A 21,671-nucleotide genomic window follows, 5' to 3' on the forward strand; every position below is an offset into this window, starting at 1 on the left:
TTGTGGCTGTAAGTGCCTTTTACCATCTTTACTTGGTAAGACAGCAATGACCATTTCTAGACCGGAATAGCCTGTCCATGCGCTGGTAATCTCCAGAATGGATTATTACAAAGCACTCTATGTGGGGCTGCCCTTGAGATTGGTCCAGAACTGCAGCTGGTGCGAAATGCAGTGGCTCAGCTACTCACTCCTGGGGCAGGATATTGTCAACATGTTACCCTGCTGCTGAAAGAATTGCCCTGATTGCTAATTACCTACTGGGCTAAGTTCAAGGTGGTGTTTTTTGTGTATAAGGCCCTGTACAGCTTGGGACGAGAAAGATTGTCTCACCCCTTATATACCCAGTTGATCATTTCACTCTGCAAGTGAGGGCCTCCTGCAGATACCATCTTATTAGGAGTCTATTTTGCACAATACAGGAATTGGGTCTTTAGTGTTATGGCACCTACCCTTTGGAATTTCCTCTCTTAAATATTAGACAGGCACCATCTTTGTTGTCTTTTTGGTGCCTACTGAAGACCTTCCTCTTTCAACAAGCCTTCTAATTAGATACCTTTATCCCAGTCTGTATTATATTAGAATTGTTTTAAATGTTTTAAAGATGCTTTGTTTTTGATATGTTTTGATTTTATTACTTGTTTGCTGCCCTAGGCTCCTTTTGGGAGGAAGGGTGGGGTATAAATAAATAAATAATTTAAGTTTAAGGAGAGTAGGAAAAGTAGTCAGGACTGTGCAAGCTGAAATTGTAGTCACCACTGCCATGTTTCCCAACTGGCCAAGCCTGACTGGCTCAACAGAAATTGAGAGAATATTGCAATTGGCATTACGATAGCTGCAGCTGTAAACTCCCCAGTTAAGGCAGGTCAGTGCAAGGAAGCCAAAGCCATTCAGCATACTTATCTGTCCTCTGTTCACAAGACCAAGTCAGCCCAATCAAGGAGACTCGCAGAAGAGGGCATTGTTGCTTACCAATGGCTGACATGCAGTCACCTCCCGCAGACAGCACTTGCATGGTTAGGAGATTAATCATTTAAAGTACATTTGGGCATATTTCTATTCTCATAGAAAGTATTATCAAATTGCAGATTAAGGTTATAATCAAATGGGCAAGGGAACTGTGCATGTGGCTGGAACTCCAACAGTCAAGAAGACAAACCACTTTGAATTCTCAAAAGAAGTTGCAACTGTGTGTGTATTTCCCATAAAAGTGCACAAACCATTCCTTTGCATTGTAACCCACTCTACTCCATTCCACACAAAGGGGTGTGGGGTGGTGGTGAGTGAGAATAGGTGCTCATTTAAAACAGCAATCATATCAAATACCGAAAGCAACTTGCATCACATATAAAAATACTGTTTTAAACAACAGAGTAGATTGAGTTCTAACATAATTTTTAGCATTCGTGGTCTCAGGAGTCTAGGGTAATTGGATGTCCTTGTGGGAAAGGAAGCTCTGCATCCTGTTGGTTATAGTAAAATGATATTTTTTTGTAAGGTACTGGAAATAAACATGAGTTGAACCATTACTATAAGCATTAGCATGCTTTATATCTGAGGAAGTGAGATTGAAAATTCCAGAGATTGTGTATGTAATTGTTCCTTTTGTTGATTTAATTTAGTGCTGAGAAATTTGTTGACTTAATCAGTATTTACCATGGTAATAGCATGATGAAGAAAAAACTGATTGTACAGGAAAATAAGTGCTCATTAGACCTTTTTTAAAAGGGCAAAATGCTTTTTAGTTCAGTGAAACAACTGAAGTTTTGAATGGATCAGAATGGAACTAAACACTGTTTTTCCTGGCGGGGGGGCACTTTCATATATTCCACATGGATTTTTTTAATGGGCTATACATCATTAATACTAACATTCTCAGCTATGCGCTTGAGCATACAAACATTTGATTGCGTAGTCATACTTTGCAACCATGGTTGGATGTAATCTCATATTTTTATAGTAGGTCAGAAGTTCAGTTTTGTAGTACAGAAGTACTGTTCTGTAGTTTACTAGATTCATTTTACAGGTTTAGCTGGGTAGTGTTCTAGAATCTAAACATCTTTATTTTGTCATAACAATAGGATCCTTCTTTATTGTTTTTATAATGCTTGAATGATGCACACCAATAGCTGTGGTACAAATGTCTAAAGCAAATTACTGCTGTGGCTTTCAGATGATATACCTTTTGACCGCATTGTCCACACAATTTAAATCCACAGTTTTGCCAAATAGGAGTCAAAGAGCAGCATTCAATGAAATAAACACACTATTATGTATGTATGTATGTATGTATGTATGTATGTATGTATGTATGTATGTATGTATGTATGTATGTCCCGCCCTTCCTCCCAGCAGGAGCCCAGGGTGGCAATTAGCACTAGTGCAAGGGGACTCACCAGGGCCGGTTCTAAAGGGCGGCCAGGTTGGGCACTAGCCTGAGGGCCCCAGAGCTACAGGAGCCCCTGAGGGGCCCTCCGTGCCCCCCCACCCCCACTTACCTGTCAGATGGCTTTTTAGCATTGCCGTTAATGAAGATGGCGGCCACAGCTTCCCTAAGGTACTGAAGCTGCTGCCGCCATCTTAGTTGATGGCAGAGATGTGCACGCATAACATGCACATGTGCCATCAACAAAGATGGCAGCGGAGGCTTCATTCCCCTTAGGGAAACCGCGGCCACCATCTTCATTAAGGGCAATGGTAAAGAGTAGACAGGTAGGGGGGCATGGGGGGTGCGTGCATGGGGGCGCATACATGCACATATGCATGCATGTGCACACCCACCCACCGACCAGGGGGCCAGGGCATCCTGATGCCCAAGGGCCCCCGCATGCCTGGAGCCGGCCCTGGGACTCACCGCTTTCCTCTCCTTGCATATGCCCCACAACATTTTCAAATATGCTCCTGAGAGTTGGGGGAGGCCCCCAGAACAATTTGGGCACATGGGGGGAGGAGAGGGGAAGAACATTCTGTTGCACAAGAATAAATCCTTGCGTGAATGGAATTGTTTGCTTAGTGCTACATTGAATACGACCCAAAGTGCGTATTGTCCCAGTGAGGAGAACCTAGCTTCTTCCTTTGTTCAGAATGTCATTGACAGATGTATTCATTAAATATGGATCCAGTAAAAGGTTTTGCTCATCTTGCCGTGCATGCTTTATGTGGGCTCACTACCTTTAAAAAGAAAAAACAAAGTGCTGAATATAAGTTCATGGTCACTATTACACCTTTTTTCTAAACTACTTAGAGGAGGTTTTCTATGATCAAGCAGTATATAAATCTTGTTAAATATTAAATAAATAAATAAATAAAAAATCTGCTCTGAAGAGACAGGTGTAAATGACTGTTGCCAGGGAGCCACTGAATCAACACTGCACAACCAGGTTCAGCTGCAAACAGGAAGAATATATATCTTGAGAACATGGTCCTTATTATAAGCTTGTACATCTGAACAAAATGTGATGATTGCGTTTCTATATCGGGGTCACTGCTCAAATTATTTTCTGATTAGGTGACTCTTCTATTGGCATAACAGAGAACTTGCTTTGTCTGATGTTTTCAACACATTTATCTATTATGTGTTTGCCAAGCTATCTCAAAGGCTCTATTTGTGACAGTCTATCGTGCTATTATTAAAGCTATATTAAGCTTCACAAAAGAATTAACAGTTTCCCATGGGTTCATTCCTTCTGTAGTCTAGTGGCCTCATGTAGCAGAAAAAAGAGCTGCTACATTAATAGCTGGAGCATTTGGCATTTGGCCAAACTAAATGTCTGTGGCTTGTATCGTACTTCTCATTAATGCCTTTTGATAATTGCACCAACATTTCTTGATAATGTGTACAATATGTTACAAAGCTGACTGTTTGGTGTTCTGTTTGAAAGGAAAACCATAAACTTAATGTTCCTTCATGTCAAATCCTTTAGCAAGCAATATGTCTCTATAGAGGTATCCGAGGATGGTTTGAATCCAATTCCATTGCATTTTTGGAGCCACACCAAATACCATTTTCCTAGTCCTCTGCATACTAGTTAGCTGTATTTTCCAAATCAACCAACCTGTTCCAGTTATCAGTATTTGGCATTATCAATATTTGGATATGCACCAATTTTCTTTAATTTTCTGTTGATAGTGCTGCTAAATAGTGCAAGTAGCTACTAGAGCTGAAATCTTATTTGTTTTATTTTTTTGAAGTTACCTAGATTGTGTGTGGCAACTTCTCAGACTGAACTGAGCAAATGTAAAAGTAATTGTTTCTGTTCCTACTTTACCTTTCAGACAAGACCATTATCCTATTGCTGTTTTACAACAGAATAAAAATACATAATCTAATTGCATGAATACATTTTAATAGTAATGGTCTTTCTGCCTCCTTTGAGAAATTTTCATTAACAAACATACTTTCATTCAGATTATGTTGTTGATATGTGCCTTCAAGTTGATTTCGACTTATGGCCACCCTATGAATCAGTGACCTCCAATAGCATCTGTTACAAACCAGCCTGTTCAGATCTTGTAAGTTCAGGTCTGTGGCTTCCTTTATGGAATCAATCCATCTCTTGTTTGGTCGTCTCTTTTTCTACTCCCTTCTGTTTTCTACCCTGAAATATTTGACCACTGAATTTTCAGATACATTTTAACATTAATATAAACATAATTTCTTGTATGAATTAAGGGATGTTTCTACTCAGAAGATATGTCATGTTCATATCACTCCTTATTACATAGAACTATAGTTTGTTAGATGGTGGCAATGCCAATTATCTGTCTTGGTAATAAAATGACCTTTGGGAAATATGCTTACAGAAAGATAATTTCTTCTGAGCTATTACCTTTCCACACAGCTTTGTTAAAGCATTAAATGAATTACTGCATTGAAAATGTCTTTCTGAAAACTCCTGATGATGGAGACAGGGTATGTTTATGTTGTATCATGTCACCCCTTGCACATATGAAATGTTAAACATTTGTGGTAAATGTGGGGCAGGAAATAAGGGCCATTTTGATACCTTATTGATAAAGATTCATTCATTCAGTAACTTGGTACTGATGCAGTCACAAGAAACAATTGTATATAACAGGTTTAGCTGATATGGTACCATCCCGATGTGGACTACAATTTCCATCATCCCTCACCATTGACCATGCTGGCTGATAAAAGTCCAAAATATCTGACAGGCACATTGGATAGTTCTGGTCCTGGACAACTAAAGACTAATGCATGGATGGGGAACATTTTCGGCTACATGGGCTAGGTCTTTATCAGGATCGGCCTTGCAGTCCAAATGTGACAGACAGGTGGGGCCATCTTCCTGTCAATCACACCCCATCATTGTGAAGCCACATGATTGACAAGTAGGCTGTTCTGCCTACTTGTCAAAATCCTTTGCAGTGTTCCCAAGTGCTTGATAGCCTGCTAGCTGGTGGGTGCTTTGACACTGTGGCAGGTGGGAGGGGAACAAAGGGGAGACAGAAGTTCCTTTCCTGTGCTGCTGCCGCCATCTGAATTTAAAGTGCAGCCTTCTTTCTTGTACATAGTGCAGCGGGGGGGGGGGGAGGCCTGCATTTTACAGGCCTACATTTTTCTTTGGCAATGCGTGCCTTTTCCTTTGATGCAATTTTTAAACATTTTGTTAATTCTTAAATACTTTAATTTTTTTACTTTTGAAAAGGTGATTCAAAAGTTCTTGTAATTAATATTTTTCCATTGGTGATTTATTGTTCAACTTTATCCAGATATTAACATTCCCTTTTATTAATATTAATTCTTATTATATTTCTTATATACCACCCTTTCTTTTATGAGAGCTCAGGGCAGCTAACATTAAAATACAGCATTAAAAGCAAAAGTAGAATCACAATACAACAATCAATAATTGGATTATATTAATTTGTCTAGTACCTGAAATGGATGTTAACATTTCACCCAATCAAATGCTTAAGCTGCATCCAAGAACAAAAGAGTTAGATTATTTATAGTTGAGACAATATTAATTGGTCACTAATGTCCTCCTTTTAATCATCCCAGTTTGATCAGTGTATCAGTTCCAGATAACAGAATTTAGGCTCCTTGCCACAGGAGGCCAGAATGTTATAATTACCTTTAATAATGGAGAAATTGATAATCTTTACTTTCTTTTAAAATAGGTGCAATCTTCAGTTTGCATGTCTTCTTCTTCTTTTTTTGGAAACTCAGACTGGTATGGTTTCTTATAAGCCAATCTCTTTGCCTTGGGAACTAGTCAATCTCCCAGTCACAGGAACTGGCCACACACAGTGCCTTTATCTTCCTAGGGTTTTAAGTTTAGTTTATTGGCCCTCATCCAATCCACCACTGTGCCCACATAATGGTCCAGAATATGCTTAGCTTTTCCTCACTCAGATTTTATTGAGAAATAAAGCCGTGTCTACCAATTACTGCACCGAAACTCCTAATAACCAGTCCAATCAGCTTCATAGAGATGTTGTACAGCATTGGTGACAATATTGTTCCATGCAGCATGCCATGATGCAAGAACAAAATCTTGCAGTGCTGTTATTTGGACATGGCCCTGCAGGTAGGAATGGAACCACTGTAAAACAGTGCCCCCAGTGCCCATTCCATAGAGCTGGTGCAGAGGGTACCATGGTCAGTGATATCAAAAGCTGCTGAGAGAAAGTGAAGTGGGAGCAGAGTTGCATTATCCTGTTCCACTCTTGATACAGGTCATCCATCATGATGACCAAGGCTGATTCAGTCCCCAAACTGCTTGTGAACACAGATTTAAATGGATCCAGATAATCCATATCCTTTAGGAGCTTTTGCAACTGCTCTGCTTTCACTTGCTCCATAACCATGCCCAAGAACCCCTTCTTAACGTCCAGATGGTGGTAGTTATAAACTACAGGGTCCAGAGTGGGCTTCTTCAGGAGTGAACGCACTACTGCCTATTTAAGAGCAGCAGGCATTGCATAAGGACATGTTCACCATACCCTGCACCCCACCCTGACTGGCTTTCACTAGGCAGGATGGACAAGGGTCAAGATATCAAGTAGCTGGTTGTATCACTACAAGGGTCCTGTCCAAATCGTCATCCACAACTTTTGATATGACCTATCATGAGACCCATGGTTTTGACAGCGTTTGACAGATGATGATGAGGAAGCAGAGTCTATGAGTGAGCCTGGACAAACCAGGAGGGAGGATGAGGATCCAGCTGCTTTGTCTTTAAATGTTAGGGAAGGACGGCAGATTCACTGGGAACTGAGGAAGTCGTTGACCAGTTGGGAGGGGTGGTAGGGCAGGTGGAGGAGGAACCAAGAGGACAGGTCACTTTCCATCACCAAAGGCTTGACAATGTCTCTGTTGTTGCAAGCAGATGCAGCCCCCCGCAGAAGCAGTATTCTTGTATGGGATGAAAGTTGCATTCACCGTGCCTTGCTCTTTAAAAGCTTGGTGGGAAAAGGTGTTGAGACATCTTCGTTGCTACTACCCAGTCCTGAATTCCTGGTTTTGCTTTTAGACTCTTGTATTGTGATCCCTGTAACCCAAGCCTATTGCTGTACCTACTGTATATCACAGCCTGTTTGAATAAAGCTTTCTCTTGTACTTGAAAGTAACAGCCCTTGTGGTGTTTTGGGATGGTGGGCCAGGATATGACCAGTCTCTAGACCACCTGAAACAACTCTGCTTGACAGTTCATTGAGGACACAATTGTTGTGGCAAAGTGCCTTTGCTGCCACATGGTAGGTAGAACTGTGTTATCAAAGTATTTGGAGCGGGTTTTCTGCCGCCTGTGCTCTAGTCATGCCCAAGGCTGCTTCATTGTCTGCAGCTCCTCTCTAAACCAAGGCATGGTGTGGACTGTGCTGCATCAGAGAGGACCCTTGGGAGTAGTAGCATAGTGGCAAATTCAGAAGTGCAGGGTCCCTTCATGATAGTCACAGCCATGTCCCCTTTTTTGCTGTGAGGTTGAAAATGAGATCCTTGTTAATGCCTTTTCACACAACAACAGACGTCTCTAGGAGCCAATAAGCATGAAAGGGGAGAGCGTTAGATACTGAAAAGAGTCTTCTCTGTGTCTCACTAATCTCCTTTCACTCTGATTGATTCCAATCAGCAGGAAAGGACAAGGAAGCATGATAGTAGACTCTTCTAAGCAGCTGGCACACTCCTTTTTCATGCTGAGTAGCTCCTGTCTGGAGTTAAACCTTCGTCATCTTCTGAGAAATTGTAGAGGTGTAAATAAACCCTAAACTTTATGTTGTATGGGTTTTGCTGACTTGAGCTTTATCCTGGGCACAGATCATTGTTTAGTTAAAGGGATTATTCCTGAGCAAACCTGGAATTTGAAACCTTCCTTATTACTTGTTAATTCTGTTGGTACATGTCTTTCTGAAGTCAGTACCTCCTTTTCTGACCCTTCTGTGGTTTGGGGTCAATGTAAGGCCTGTGTCATAGAGGTCACCCAAACTATAGATTCTGATCCACTGAGATGAATCAGAGAATAAAAACCATATTTTATGCACAGCTCCTTACATTTAGTACTTGATTGATTGTGATTCCTTGTGAACCCCATACGCTAAGGACATTTAAAATGCTGGTGTGATATTACAGGTGTTGTTGATTTAACTTGCATTCTTATCACTTCCATATCCACACCATATTTAGTTATTTAAAAATATCTTGCATGTAATAAATTGAGTGGTGTATGAATGTGGAAATATTCTGTATGGGGTTTGTTGGAAATTTTGGACCAAACAGGCTGACACTAACATAGATCAGAGACGGAAACCTCTGGTTCTCCAGATGTTGTTGGACTCTAATTCTCATTAGCCCCAATCAACATGGCCAGTGGTCAGGACTGATGGGAGTTGTAGTCCAACAACAACTGGAGGGCCACAGGTTTTCTACCCCCATCCTAGATGATTGCAGCTTTAAGGTTAACATTTTTTAAAAATCACATAAAGTTAATAAATCACTTTACCCACACTTCCCATACTTTACATGTGTTGTGATTTCTCTTATAAACACCATTTGCTCAGTAGTAGGGTATAGCACAACTGAGCATTTAAATATGTAGGTAGGTGTAGAGGGTTTTAATCCATTAATGCAATAGATTAAAAATAGGTGTATTGTTAGATGATTTAAAATTAAAAACAGCAAAGAAAAATAGCTAATTGTTAAAGAGTTCTGAATGGTATAGATACTAATTTTAAAGCAGTTACGTTTGATATTAAAATATGATTTTTATATTTGAGATCTTAATACAGTGTTTTTACCTTGTGCCTTTGTCAATGGTTGTCAATCGCAAGAGTATAATAAAGGTTTGGTTTAGGGCTACATGTTATAAAATTAATATGGTTAGCAGTTGTATTCGTTTTAATAGATACATTTACTAGTCATAAAGGATGCAATCCTTCCAGAACTGAGCCCTATGAAGACCTATGTGTGTTAAGCAAGTGTTTAAATGTCTCCCATGAAACTAATAAAAAATAACTATTCTATGGATGTGATTCAGCCAAAGTTATCACATTGTGATATTACTTTATATATATATATATATATATATTCTTCATATTGATGTTGCAGTATTGTTTCATTACATTCTTAGAAGGCGAGTGAAAGAACACTTTAGTTAAATAGTCTCCTTCTCCCTTCTCTGGTCATTTCCCATTTCATCCCCTCCCACGATCCATCTTTCCCTTTTTGTTTTTTTCCCTCCCTTTGCCACCTTTTATTCACTGTCAGGTAGGGACACCTCAGAAGAGCCATTTCAGCTCAACAAGACATCGCCAGAGGCTAGTGGAACCACCAGCTACAAAAGTGAGTGGATTTAAGGAGAACTTAAAGGTGCTAAACAAGGGGAATGTTTCAAAGCTTTTGTGAAAGTTTGCTGTACATTTTGTTAGTGCTGCTTTTGACATTGATTTCTTAAAAACCAATGATAGTACTTGGTCTGAAGAATGAACCCTAAAATTCCAACACTTTTTCTTGAATTTGGAAAAAGAGTAGTTTGTTTTGCCATCTTGGAAAAAAATGGTGTAAGTGAAAAAAAAAGAGAACCTCTTGTTTTTATCTTATCATTAATTGTAAAATATAATATGAAACTGATCTTAACTAGGAGCTGATCATCAGCAGTTATGTTGAAAATATCTGGAAATCCTATGGGAGCCATAAGAAATAGTTAATGTACAGTTCAGATTTTGTGCAGTAAAGAGAACTTTGTTAAATGGAACAATATAAAAATTATTAGAGGATTTGATAATTGTTATCTTTGCTCCTTAATATGAGGCATGGTAGCCGCTAAATATGCAAATAGATTTAAGATGATGGTGAGGACTGTGGATTTTTCAAAACCACTGGTGGCTCCCTGAAGCAGGATATTCTGAAGCAGGGTATAGTTTCTAGGGAAAACAGGACATTTGGTGATCTTTACTATCTTTCCATTCCTTAGCTTTCCAGCAAGGAAAAGACAACGTACAAACACTGGACATAAACCATCTGAAACTGGTTAAGATATTTATTCTGTTTTTTTATTGCATTAATCAATGTATAATGTGCCCTTCAATAAAATATATCAAAGCACTATACAAAACTCTATATTGAAATAGCATCATAAGCTAAAACACTGCAGATCAAACTTAGTACAACTACTGTTTTTATTTCCCAAGGCTTAAAACCTTCATCTAATATTGAGGGGGGGAAATCACTCTAATGGTTTTTCATGGTGTTTTTCTATCCCAGTGGGATTTTCAGTGTATGGTGGGCTGATAACTTAGCCCCAGATAAAATTTGTGTCAGATGAAGTGTGCTTGACAATATGCAAACACTCAGAGTCAGAAAACGCTTACTCAGAGGAGGTAGAACTTTTCTATGCAGTAAAGGTTTGCATGTTCCCCTGCATTTTGAGTAAACACAATTTTGTTTCCTTTAATAAACTATTATTTTTATTTTTAATCATGAACAAAAACTATATTTTAAAGTAAAATGTTATGAAAATATTATAATCTGTCTAGAAAAAACTTTATTATAACTGAGAACCAACATTAATGGTTTTGTGGGGTATTCCTCTCCTTTGAATGCCATAAAGGGGGTACTCGGAATCAGTGCTGGATGGATGCAGATTAGTTTTTCCCCTTCCCATCCCACCCCATTTTCTCCCATAAAATTGGGTGGGGGGCAAAAAATGGGCCTTTTCTCCTTTGAATGCTATAAAGGGGTGGGAGGGAGGGGTGTTCATAACATTTCCCTGGCATATATAATTCCCACCATTTGTAAAATAAAACTTACTTTGCTTGGAGAAGCCATGGTTTTTTTCCTCCAAGAGCCAAAGAGTGTCCTCCTGCAACAATGGGACCTTAGAGATGTGGTTTCAAGTTTGTTTACTGCTTTGGCATGTGACTGCAAGGTTATTTGTTTGGGCGAGGGGTTGGACTTGATGGCCTTATAGGCCCCTTCCAACTCTACGACTCTATGAGTAGAAAATTGTTTAAGTGCTCTTTGTTGACCTGTCCCAGGTCTTTTTTCTATGACAAAAGCATGGAGTGTTTAACTACCCCAATCCATTAACATTGGCTGGCTTATAAATACACTCCAATGGCAAACTGCTTTGCATTTCTGGGACATTTTATATCTTGGGTGGTTTTTTGTTTCGAGAAGGAAAATGGTAAGTGATAACTTGCTGAAATTTGGGGCATTGTACAGGTGACAATTTGTGACAATGTCTTAGAAACTGCTCCCAGGATAAGTTTTTATCCCACAAAATTGGATAAAGCAAAGGGCTTCACCTGTTGCCAAAAATATAACCTAGATGCCAAGCAAACTCCTTAGGAAGACCACTCCACAGAGCCATGTCACATCTCTTTTCTCAGTTGCCACTCTTCTCATTTGGAGAAGAGAGACTGAATATTACTTCTTGTATTCCAAGCAATGGCCTCAGATGTATGGGAATTCAATCTTGTGGGGAAGGGGCAAGGCAAACCTTCTGGTTGCAGCAAGGTAAACGTTTGCTATTCAGATAGTACTCTTGAGAACTCACTGTGGAATCCTGGGTGGAGACTCGTAAGACCAAGTAGAGAACCCTAGACTGAGTTTTAAATGCATCAGCTTGACTGGCTCTGCTTTTGGTGAGAGAAGCCTCTTCAGTTAAATGGGCACAGCCTATTTTAGTGTTAAATGATTTCATTAACTCCAATGGAACAGAGCTTTTGGGATGCAGTCCTCAATGTTAGAGGACAGCAACATAATATCCTTGGCCATAGAGGTTCTGGCACAATGCCTTTCTTTTTAGCTGGCACTATTGTAGGGACATCCAGGATTGGCTCTGAGGGAAGTTCCTTCTGCTTTGATACAAACCTCCTGATGATGAAGAGTTGGAACCGACTGTACAGCCAAGCTGATATGGAAATGCATGTCTCAAGCCATGAAGGATTTTAAAGGTCACAACCAGCACCTTGAATTGTGACCCGAAATGGTCAGAGATCCATTGCAGCTGTTTAAGGACTGGCAAGATATGTTCCCAATGCCTGGTCCTAATTAGCAACCTCACAGCTATATTTTGCAGCTTTTGGACAGTCTTCAAAGGCAGACCTATGTACAGTGCATTGCAGTAGTCTAATCTAGAAGTTATTGCTGTGGATACTTGTAGCAAGGCTGTTTCTACCCAGAAGGCCTTGCAGTTGGCACACCAGCCAAGTTGGTGAAAGACATTCCATGCCAAAGAGGCAATTTAGATTATTAATAACAAAACTGGATCAATGAACTCTGCCAAACTCTGATCTTTCATAGAGAGTGTAACCTCATTTAGAGGTTGAACACTATCATCCAAAGCAAGAGAACCATCTACTAAACGTACTGACTTGTTAGCATTCAATTTATTGGCCCTTATCTAGCCCACCAGCAAGTCCCAACATTTATTCACCACTTCCATTTCCTCACCTAAGTCAGATGTCATCAGCATAATGGTAATGCCTCACTTCAAATCCCAGGTGATCTTACTCAAGAGTTTCATGTAATAGAATTGGTTGTCTAAATAGGAATAGGAACAATGTAAAATGGTGCCCCAGTTCCCAACCCAGACAACCTATCCAGAAGGATGCCGTGGTTGATGGTATTGAAAGCCACTGGGAGATCGAGGAAAATGATCAGTGTTGGACTCCCTCCCCTTCAGTGCTTAAACTGCTTTGCGGCGTTGTGCTAATACGGTGGCTTTCAATTAGAGTAAGGCCCCACTCATATGGCGCTTGTTCCGCTTTTACGGCATTTTTCGGGTGTCGGGCACCATTCTATTGAATGAGTTCTGCTTTTCGGCAGGTTTTGCTTTTAGGTGGGGGTCTGGAACGTAACCCGCCATATGAGTGGGGCCCTACTGTATATGAGAGGCAAGGAGGCCTAAGTTTGAGTCTGGAGACTAAGGATGGCATTCAATGCTAGTCCCACTCAGAGTAAACCCATTGAAGTCAATAGACATGACTAAGTTAGGTTCACTAATTTCAGTGGATCAACTCTGAGTAGGACTTAGTTGAATAAATATACAGCCAAGGAGGCTCAAGTGAGGTCTGTGCACACCTCATGCTAAAAGGAAGCAAGTAAACATGCAACACATTGCAAAATGTCTTAAATTAACATATTTTTTGCCAAGCACTCTTCAGCTACTGCCATTGCTACAACCATTATTCCAGAAAGGGATATTTTAATTAAAAGAAAGGGGTGAGACACCTCAGACAAAGCAGGGATTACCTGAACAAGGTGAGGATGAACCATACCCCTCCCAACAACAATTAGAATCAAAACATCAGAAGAAAGATATATCATAAATTGACTGGTAATGCTGTACAAAAGAGGCAACCAATGTTAGGAGACTCCTATTCCTCCGACACAGCTCCAGTGGCCAGAGTGTTTATTAGTTAGCCCCTCTTCCCAGAGAATTCTGGTGATTGTAGCTCTGTGAGGGGAATTGGCTTTGTCTTCACCATCATATGATTTTGACCAATAAAAAGGCTTTGAAATTGATAAAAATAAATTTGACACATATTTCTAGCATGAATAATGAGTGAAAAATAATTTTCTAAGATAGATTCTGTGTAGAAACAGTAGTAACACAGGAAAGAAGCAAAGTAAGAATTTGTCCAATCCTCTTTTAAAGCTATCCAAATTGGTGGCCATCACTGCCTCTTCTGGGAGTGAATTCTAGAGTTTTAACTATACGCTATGCAAAGAAGTACTTTCTTTTGTCTGTTCTAAATCTTCCTATCTTCAGCTTCATTGGATGTCCATGAGTTCTAGTGCTATAAGAGAGGAAGAAAAACTTTTCTCTATCCACTGTCTCTATACCATGCATAACTTTATACACATAGATGATCAGTTCTGTTGTAGGCTTTTTAGTGTATCTGCCTGTAAAAGAAAAATCATTTTTTTTTCCAGTGAAGGCAAATATTATATGGGAACAAGTCCTAGCATTACTGCCCTAAGTAGCCTCAAACAAGGAAGTCTGATAGATTTATTAAGGGGAAACTGGCATTATGGAAATCTTTTTGTGCTACTTATCTTTTCTTGGTTTTGTTTGGCTTTTGTTATCTCAGAACTCAGCAGGCGGCTATCTAGATTGTTATGCCCCACATCACGTTTCAGATAGAAATCATTGCTAGGGAATCTGACCTGGCAGCAATTTACAACTGCAAGATGTTACCTTGATATCTTTTCTTGAAGGCAGAGCATACATTTGAAGAATATCTTGAGTGGATAAATGGGATTAGGTTAAGAAGATTTTCACAGCTGTATTTTTGCTGTCATAGAAGGGCATTATAAGGTTATAGAGAAGTGTTGGTTACTATAGCTCTGTGGATCTGAAGACTTTGAGAATGGATCACACTATTTCCTAGACTGCAGACTTCATCTGGACATGAGGAATAATAGTTCAGTATTAGTATCCTTCCTTTCAGCAGCACAGATGTTGGAGTAATTATTGAGTAAAATAAATCTGCAAGTTTCCAGGCGGTAGATGCTTGGTTAGCTGCTAAATCTAGAAAGGCAATTTGGCAAGTCAGGTCTTTGTTAGCAGAAGATTTTTGCTATTTAATTGTAAGTTGTTTCTCTGTAAAGTTTGTGTATGTGTTAAGTTGGTATTTACTAATTTGCTGTGTTGCTTTCTTAGTTTTAGATTTTTAACTGACCAAACTAATTATAGTAAATTTTGTAAGGTATCTTCTGGGTTTTAATTTTTTTTAAGGAGTATATGGTATATTAATATGTTTGGACAAGATAAATCGAGTTATCAATGGCTATTGTAATGTATGCACTATCACCTAAAATATCTGGCATGTGGCCCTTTAAGAGAAACAGATATGGTCCAGAAGGCTAGCTGACTCAGAGGCATGGTCTGGCTGGAGAAGTTGCCTGGTACTGTATGCAGGCTCACCGGCTTCTTCAGAAATTACATTTTTTTTTACATTGGCGATCACTCGTGGCCGAGTAAGATTGTCTTTCAAGACAAGGTCTTTAACAGTGGGTCTGTAAGTGACTGTGGAGGCCAATTCTGCATCCACACAGCCTCCCACAGTGAGGACATAGGTTTCCAGATGAAAGATGGTCACAATGAGGATTTGCTTGACGTGCCTTCTGCTTAGCTCGTTTGTCCCTTAAGCCCTGTGCTCGTGCTTCTTCAAAGTCCATAGCATCTTTGATAATGGCCGACCTCCAATTGGGACGCTCATGGGCCAAGGCTTCCCAGTTCTCGATGCTTATGTTACATTTTTTTAGATTAGCTTTGTGAACATCTTTAAACCTCTTTTGCTGTCCACCGATATTCCATTTTCCGTCCTTAAGTTGGGAGTAAAGTAGCTGCTTTGGAAGACGGTGATCAGGCATTCGAACAACATGGCGAGTCCAGCGAAGTTGATGTTGGAGAATCATTGTTTCAACACCGGTGGTCTTTGCTTCTTCCAAAATGCTAACATTAGTCTGCCTATCTTCCCAAGGAATTTGCAGAATTTTCCAGAGGCAGCGTTGGTGGAATCTTTCAAGAAGTTGGGAGTGGCGTTTATAGATGGTCCATGTTTCACAGGCGTACAGTAAGGTTGGTAGTACAATGGCTTTGTAAATAAGCATTTTGGTCTCCCTGCGAATATCCCAATCCTCGAACACTCTACACTTCATTTGGGAGAATGCGGCACTCCCAGAGCTCAGATGATGCTGAATTTCAGCGTCGATGTCAGGTTTTACAGAGAGATGGCTGCCAAGATAGGAAAAGTGATCGACATTCTCCAGCATCGCACCATTAAGCTGGATTGATGGTGCTACAGAGGGATTGGTTCGTACTTGCTGATGAAGCACTTTGGGTTTTTTGATGTTAAGCGAGAGGCCAAGCTTTTCATATGCTTCTGCAAAGACATTTAGGTTAGTTTTAAGATCTTCCTCTTAATATGTGGAGACTACATTATCATCGGCATATTGAAGTTCTGTGACAGGAGTTGTAATTACCTTACTTTTTGCTTTCAGCCTACTGAGATTAAAAAGCTTTCCATCTGTTCGATATGTGATTTCCACACCAGTGGGAAATTTCCCCTCAACAAGGTGTATCATGGCAATGAAAGTAGCAAATAAGGTCAGAGCAATGACACATCCCTGTTTGACGCCTGATCCCACTTTGAATGGATTATTATTATTATTATCACTTTGAGGGCCACTGTTATCCAAGATTGTTGTTGTCATGTAGGAGTCGCAAAATATTCACAAATTTATCACGGCATCCAATTTTCAGAAGGGTGGTCCAGAGAGCGGTTCAATTTACAGCATCAAAGGCCTTAGTCAGATCAATAAAGCCATATACAGAGGTCGGTTTTGCTCCCGGCATTTTCCTGATGCTGTCGTGCAGTGAAGATCATGTCCACTGTCCCCCTGGAAGGGCGGAAACCATTTTGGGATTCAGGGAGGATGTCTTCTGTGATAGGTAGGAGGCGATTTGCGAGGATCCTTGCAAGGATTTTACCTGCGGTAGCTAGAAAGAATATGCCTCAGTAATTCCCACAATCTGTTCTATCACCCTTCTTGAAAAGAATGATAATTATGGCATCCCTAAAGACTTTCAGGATCTCCTCCCTCATCCAGATTTTTTCGAAGAGCTTATGAAGTTGTTGTGTAAATTCAGGCCCACCTTCTTTAAAGACTTCAGCAGGAATCCCATCAGGTCCACCAGCTTTGTTATTCTTCATTTGATTAATGGCTTTACTGACTTCATCCAAATTAGGCAATACTGCAAGCTCATCTCTAATTTGTTGTTGCGGGGTTTGCGAGAAGACCTCCTCAGCCACAATGAAGTTACAATTAAGGAGGTTGTGGTAATGCTCTTTCCAACACAGTGCAATAGACTCTTTGTCCTTTAGAAGTTGGCACCATCTATTGAACATAAGGGATTTGTACCATAATTTGTTGGTCCGTAGATGGCCTTTGTGGCATTAAAAAAGCCCTGTGCATCATGAGCATCTGCAAAATGATGGATTTCTTGAGCTTTCTTTATCCACCAGGCGTTCTTAAGTTCTCTAGTTCTTCTTTGGACCTCAGCCTTTGCACTGGCATAGATTTCTTTCTTAGCAGCACAGTTAATATCTTTCTGTCATATCTGGAAGGCTTTCCTTTTCTCGTCAATGATATGTTCAATCTCACTATCATTCTCATCAAACCAGTCCTGATGTTTCTTAGTTTGGTATCCAATAGTTTGTTCACATGCTGCAATAATGGAAGTCTTCAGTTTAATCCAGTGTTCCTCAACGTTTTCAGGGAGTTCCGTAGGTAGATGTTTCTTGAGAGTTGTTTGAAAGCAAGCTCGCTTAATAGGATCTTGAAGGGCGTAGATGTTCATTTTACACCTTGGTTTTCTTCCTTGGAGCCTACGTTGAGGAACAATATTAATGGCCATAGTGGATCGAATTAATTGGTGATCTGTCCAGCAGTCATCGGCACTCGTCATGGCCCTGGTGAGGAGTACGTCATGATGATCTCTGGCACGGACAATTACGTAATCCAGGAGATGCCAGTGCTTCAACCGAGGGTGCTTCCATGATGTTTTAAATTAATTTTTCTGATGAAAGAGTGTGTTTATAATAACAAGATTATGCTCTGCACATTTAGTCAGAAATAGAATGCCATTCAGGTTGCTATTGCCAACTCCTTCTTTCCCAATGGTTTCTGGCCATAAATCAAAAACACGCCCAACTCTTGCATTGAAATCGCCCAGGAGGATAATTTTATCCTCCTTAGGTATCTCTGATAAGATGGTGTCCAGCTGGGTATAAAAATTTTCCTTGATGTCTTCATCAGCATCTAATGTTGGTGCATAAGCACTTACAATAGTTGCCTGCTGGTTTTTGGCAAGTTTTAATCGGAGAGTTGAGAGGCATTCATTAATGACAGTAGGGACTTCTGAGAAGAGCTTCACAAGATCATTTTTAATAGCAAAGCCTACTCCATGTATTTGTCGTTCTTGTTCAGGCAGTCCTTTCCAGAAGAAGGTGTAACCTCCTTTTTGTTCCTTCAATTGTCCCTCTCCTGCTCTTTGAGTTTCTTGGAGTGCTGCTATGTCAATATTAAAACGTCTCAACTCCCTTGCAATGATGGCCGTCCTGCGTTCAGGACGTTCACTATCTGTATTGTCCAGCAATGTCCATATATTCCACGTTCCAAAGTTCATTTGTGTTTTGCGACCGCTAAGTGGTGACCCCACTGGACGCGGTGATCCAGTCAGGGAGAGAGATGAGGCAGACTATGTTTAGGGCACCTTTTCCAGCCCCCTCCCCATATGGTGTGAGCAGAGTGGATCCTGAATAGGACTGCTCAGTCGTGGATACAGCTGCTGAACTACTCAATTGCCTCGGTCCTTGAGCTGGGATGACTGAGTCTGTATCCACCACCCATGTGCCGGTCTATGACTAGGGGCTTCCGGATTTCACAGTCCTGCCCCTGTTGCCATTTCGCAATCTCCATGGGACTTTTAGTTTGGTTCGGTTTGGTTGGAAGATGCCTGTGTGTGAATTTGTTTTATGTAGGGAGATCGGCGCACAACGATCAACACACAATCTTGACAGAAAAAGGCTTTGATGCAATGGCATGGATATCACCACAATTGGAAGTCTTTTATCTCTTGCAGCCTTCATTCGCCTTCACAGCCGTTGTAACATACACATTGTTATCCTCCGCGTGTTCTGCCATTGAGGGCTTTCTTGGATGGTTCTTTGTCAGCTTCCTCTCCCTTGACCTTACCACCATGAGTGACCCTGCTGGGAGTACAGAGTCAGAGGAGACATGATAGAAGTGTATAAAATTATGCATGGCATTGAGAAAGTGGATAGAGAAAAGTTCTTCTCCCTCTCTCATAATACTAGAACTCGTGGACATTCAAAGAAGCTTGAATGTTGGAAGATTCAGGACAGACAAAAGGAAGTACTTCTTTACTCAGCGCATAGTTAAACTATGGAATTTGCTCCCACAAGATGCAGTAATGGCCACCAGCTTGGACGGCTTTAAAAGAAGATTAGACAAATTCATGGAGGACAGGGCTATCAATGGCTACTAGCCGTGATGGCTGTGCTCTGCCACCCTAGTCAGAGGCAGCATGCTTCTGAAAACCAGTTGCCGGAAGCCTCAGGAGGGGAGAGTGTTCTTGCACTCGGGTCCTGCTTGCGGGCTTCCCCCAGGCACCTGATTGGCCACTGTGAGAACAGGATGCTGGACTAGATGGGCCACTGGCCTGATCCAGCAGGCTCTTCTTATGTTCTTATGTTCTTACATGACTCCCGACAGCATTGCTCACAGGGTTCATTGGGACATGCAAGCTCACTCACCACTGCAAGGTGATGATTCAGCGAGGGGATTCTTCAGAAATGTTTCTTCAGAAATAAAGTTTGTTTGACCATTAACTTAGATCATAGTGAGTTTCTACTTACATAGCAGTACATGGTGTTAGCAGTGGGATGGACCATGGTCTTCGCAGAGAGCAGGACAAGGATTCATGGATTTTGAAACTGGGAACACAGCTGAGAAATGGACAAGACAGAAGGAGTTAATGGAGCTGGTATTTGCAGGACCAGAGGCAGATAAGCGGTCTGCAGCCCAAAAAAGCTGCTCATATTCCAATATGTATTTTGGGCAAAAGGGCAGGGACATGTGTAGAACATGGATCTTTAGTGGAAACCTTACAGAAGCAGAGAAGACAGACCCAAGCAGGCTGTTTTAATTTTTTTAACCTATTGCATGCCAAGAAAAACCAGGGCCCAACAGAAACTACTGATGTATGGGTAATTCACCAGGACTGAATGCTAATGGAATCAAATTCAAAAGACATACAGGAAAAACTACTCATGGAGGACGACGTTACATTAGCAAAAGTATTAGGCAAAGCCAGAGTACATGAAACATCTAAAGCACAACTGATGATTAATGGCGCCGGGTGAGTTTCCTCTTTGCTCTCTCCCCGGCCAAACTCTTAACCTTATTTAGAGAACCCCTTGGACAGTACTATTTCAAAAGAGGCAAGATCCCTAATGCTTGCTGCTTGCTGCTCTGATTGTATCTTTCTCGGAAGAAGAAAAGCAGCCCGATATTTAGTCTAGTAAATAGTAACCTGATAAATCACTGTGTCAGCGGCCTTGAAAAATCGTCCAGCGCGTGCTTAATTGCATGGCTTACTAACTGAAGGCCTATAATTTATCCCCTCCCTCCTGCCAGATGTCAAACACTGTTCTTGGTTGAATAGGCTGGTTATTATTAACTCCAAATTCTCCAGGTGGTATGGAGTATTCAAGCAGGACCACCTTAGAGCGAGTTATTTGGCCTACCCCCTTGCAATAAATCTCCGGCAGGCCTTTACGGCACTAAGGTTCCAAACAATGCCGAATGCAGTGCTGCTCAGACGATACAAGCAGGTTCCATGGTCTCAGCGGCTCTGTATATGTAGAGCGGCAGTGGTTGAAGATCTGCCCCATTATCTATTGGAATGCCCTTTGTACTCTAATCCTCGGATCAAATTTTTGGGAGGTCTTCTGCCACGGCAGGGAACGCTTTCGGACCCACATATTATCTCCCTTCTTTTATCAGATAAGGATGACAAGATCACGTACAGAGTTGCTCAGTTTGCACTCGCGGCACAAAAGCTCCGGGTGAAGCACATAGAAGAGCAGACATGCAATTGCTCAGAGACGCTATAGGGCAAATAGCACAGTTTTAGATTACACCATATTCGTCTTATATTTTATTATGTAATTTTAATATGTGTGTAGACGAAACTAGATACTTTGTATTTTGTATTTTGTATGCTTTGCGATGGCCTATGGCTAAGCAATAAAGGTTGACTGACTGACTGACAACTGAAAATGCTTAACAATAACCAAAATGTGGATGTGATACAAGAGAGAAGCAAGGGTACAATTGTGCAGATTATAGGAAAAGAAAAATACATGACAAGAAAGCAAATCTCACAGGTCTGCAGAAGATGTGCATTGCAACATGCCAAGGGTGATTTATGTCATGCCATAGGACAAATATGCAGAAATTGCCAAAAAGCAAACCATTTTGAATGAACATCCATGCAACTACACAAAGATGCAAAGGGAGAACAATGGACACAAATCGTAGAACACATGCAAGAAGAATTCAGTAGGAATTATTCAACAGCGTTTCTAGCTACTATTCAGGGCAAAGAAAAGGA

The 21,671-nt window shown here is 40.7% G+C and overlaps 1 protein-coding gene across 5 annotated transcripts in view; it reads left to right on the forward strand.

Annotated features, from left to right (window-relative positions):
• The window catches only part of MAST4 (microtubule associated serine/threonine kinase family member 4), a 440,571-nt gene that overhangs the window by 134,327 nt on the left and 284,573 nt on the right, over positions 1 to 21,671 (forward strand). For 2 of the 5 annotated variants that reach the window (XM_061619535.1, XM_061619526.1), the window contains exon 4: positions 9,725 to 9,799. The exons of the other annotated variants lie outside the window; for them this stretch is intronic. In XM_061619535.1, the coding sequence (XP_061475519.1) occupies positions 9,725 to 9,799 (75 nt within the window). The remainder of the gene's footprint in view (positions 1 to 9,724; positions 9,800 to 21,671) is intronic. 5 annotated transcript variants of the gene reach the window in all.

Source organism: Rhineura floridana, chromosome 1 (genome assembly GCF_030035675.1).
Source record: "Rhineura floridana isolate rRhiFlo1 chromosome 1, rRhiFlo1.hap2, whole genome shotgun sequence".
Taxonomy (NCBI): Eukaryota; Metazoa; Chordata; class Lepidosauria; order Squamata; family Rhineuridae; genus Rhineura; species Rhineura floridana.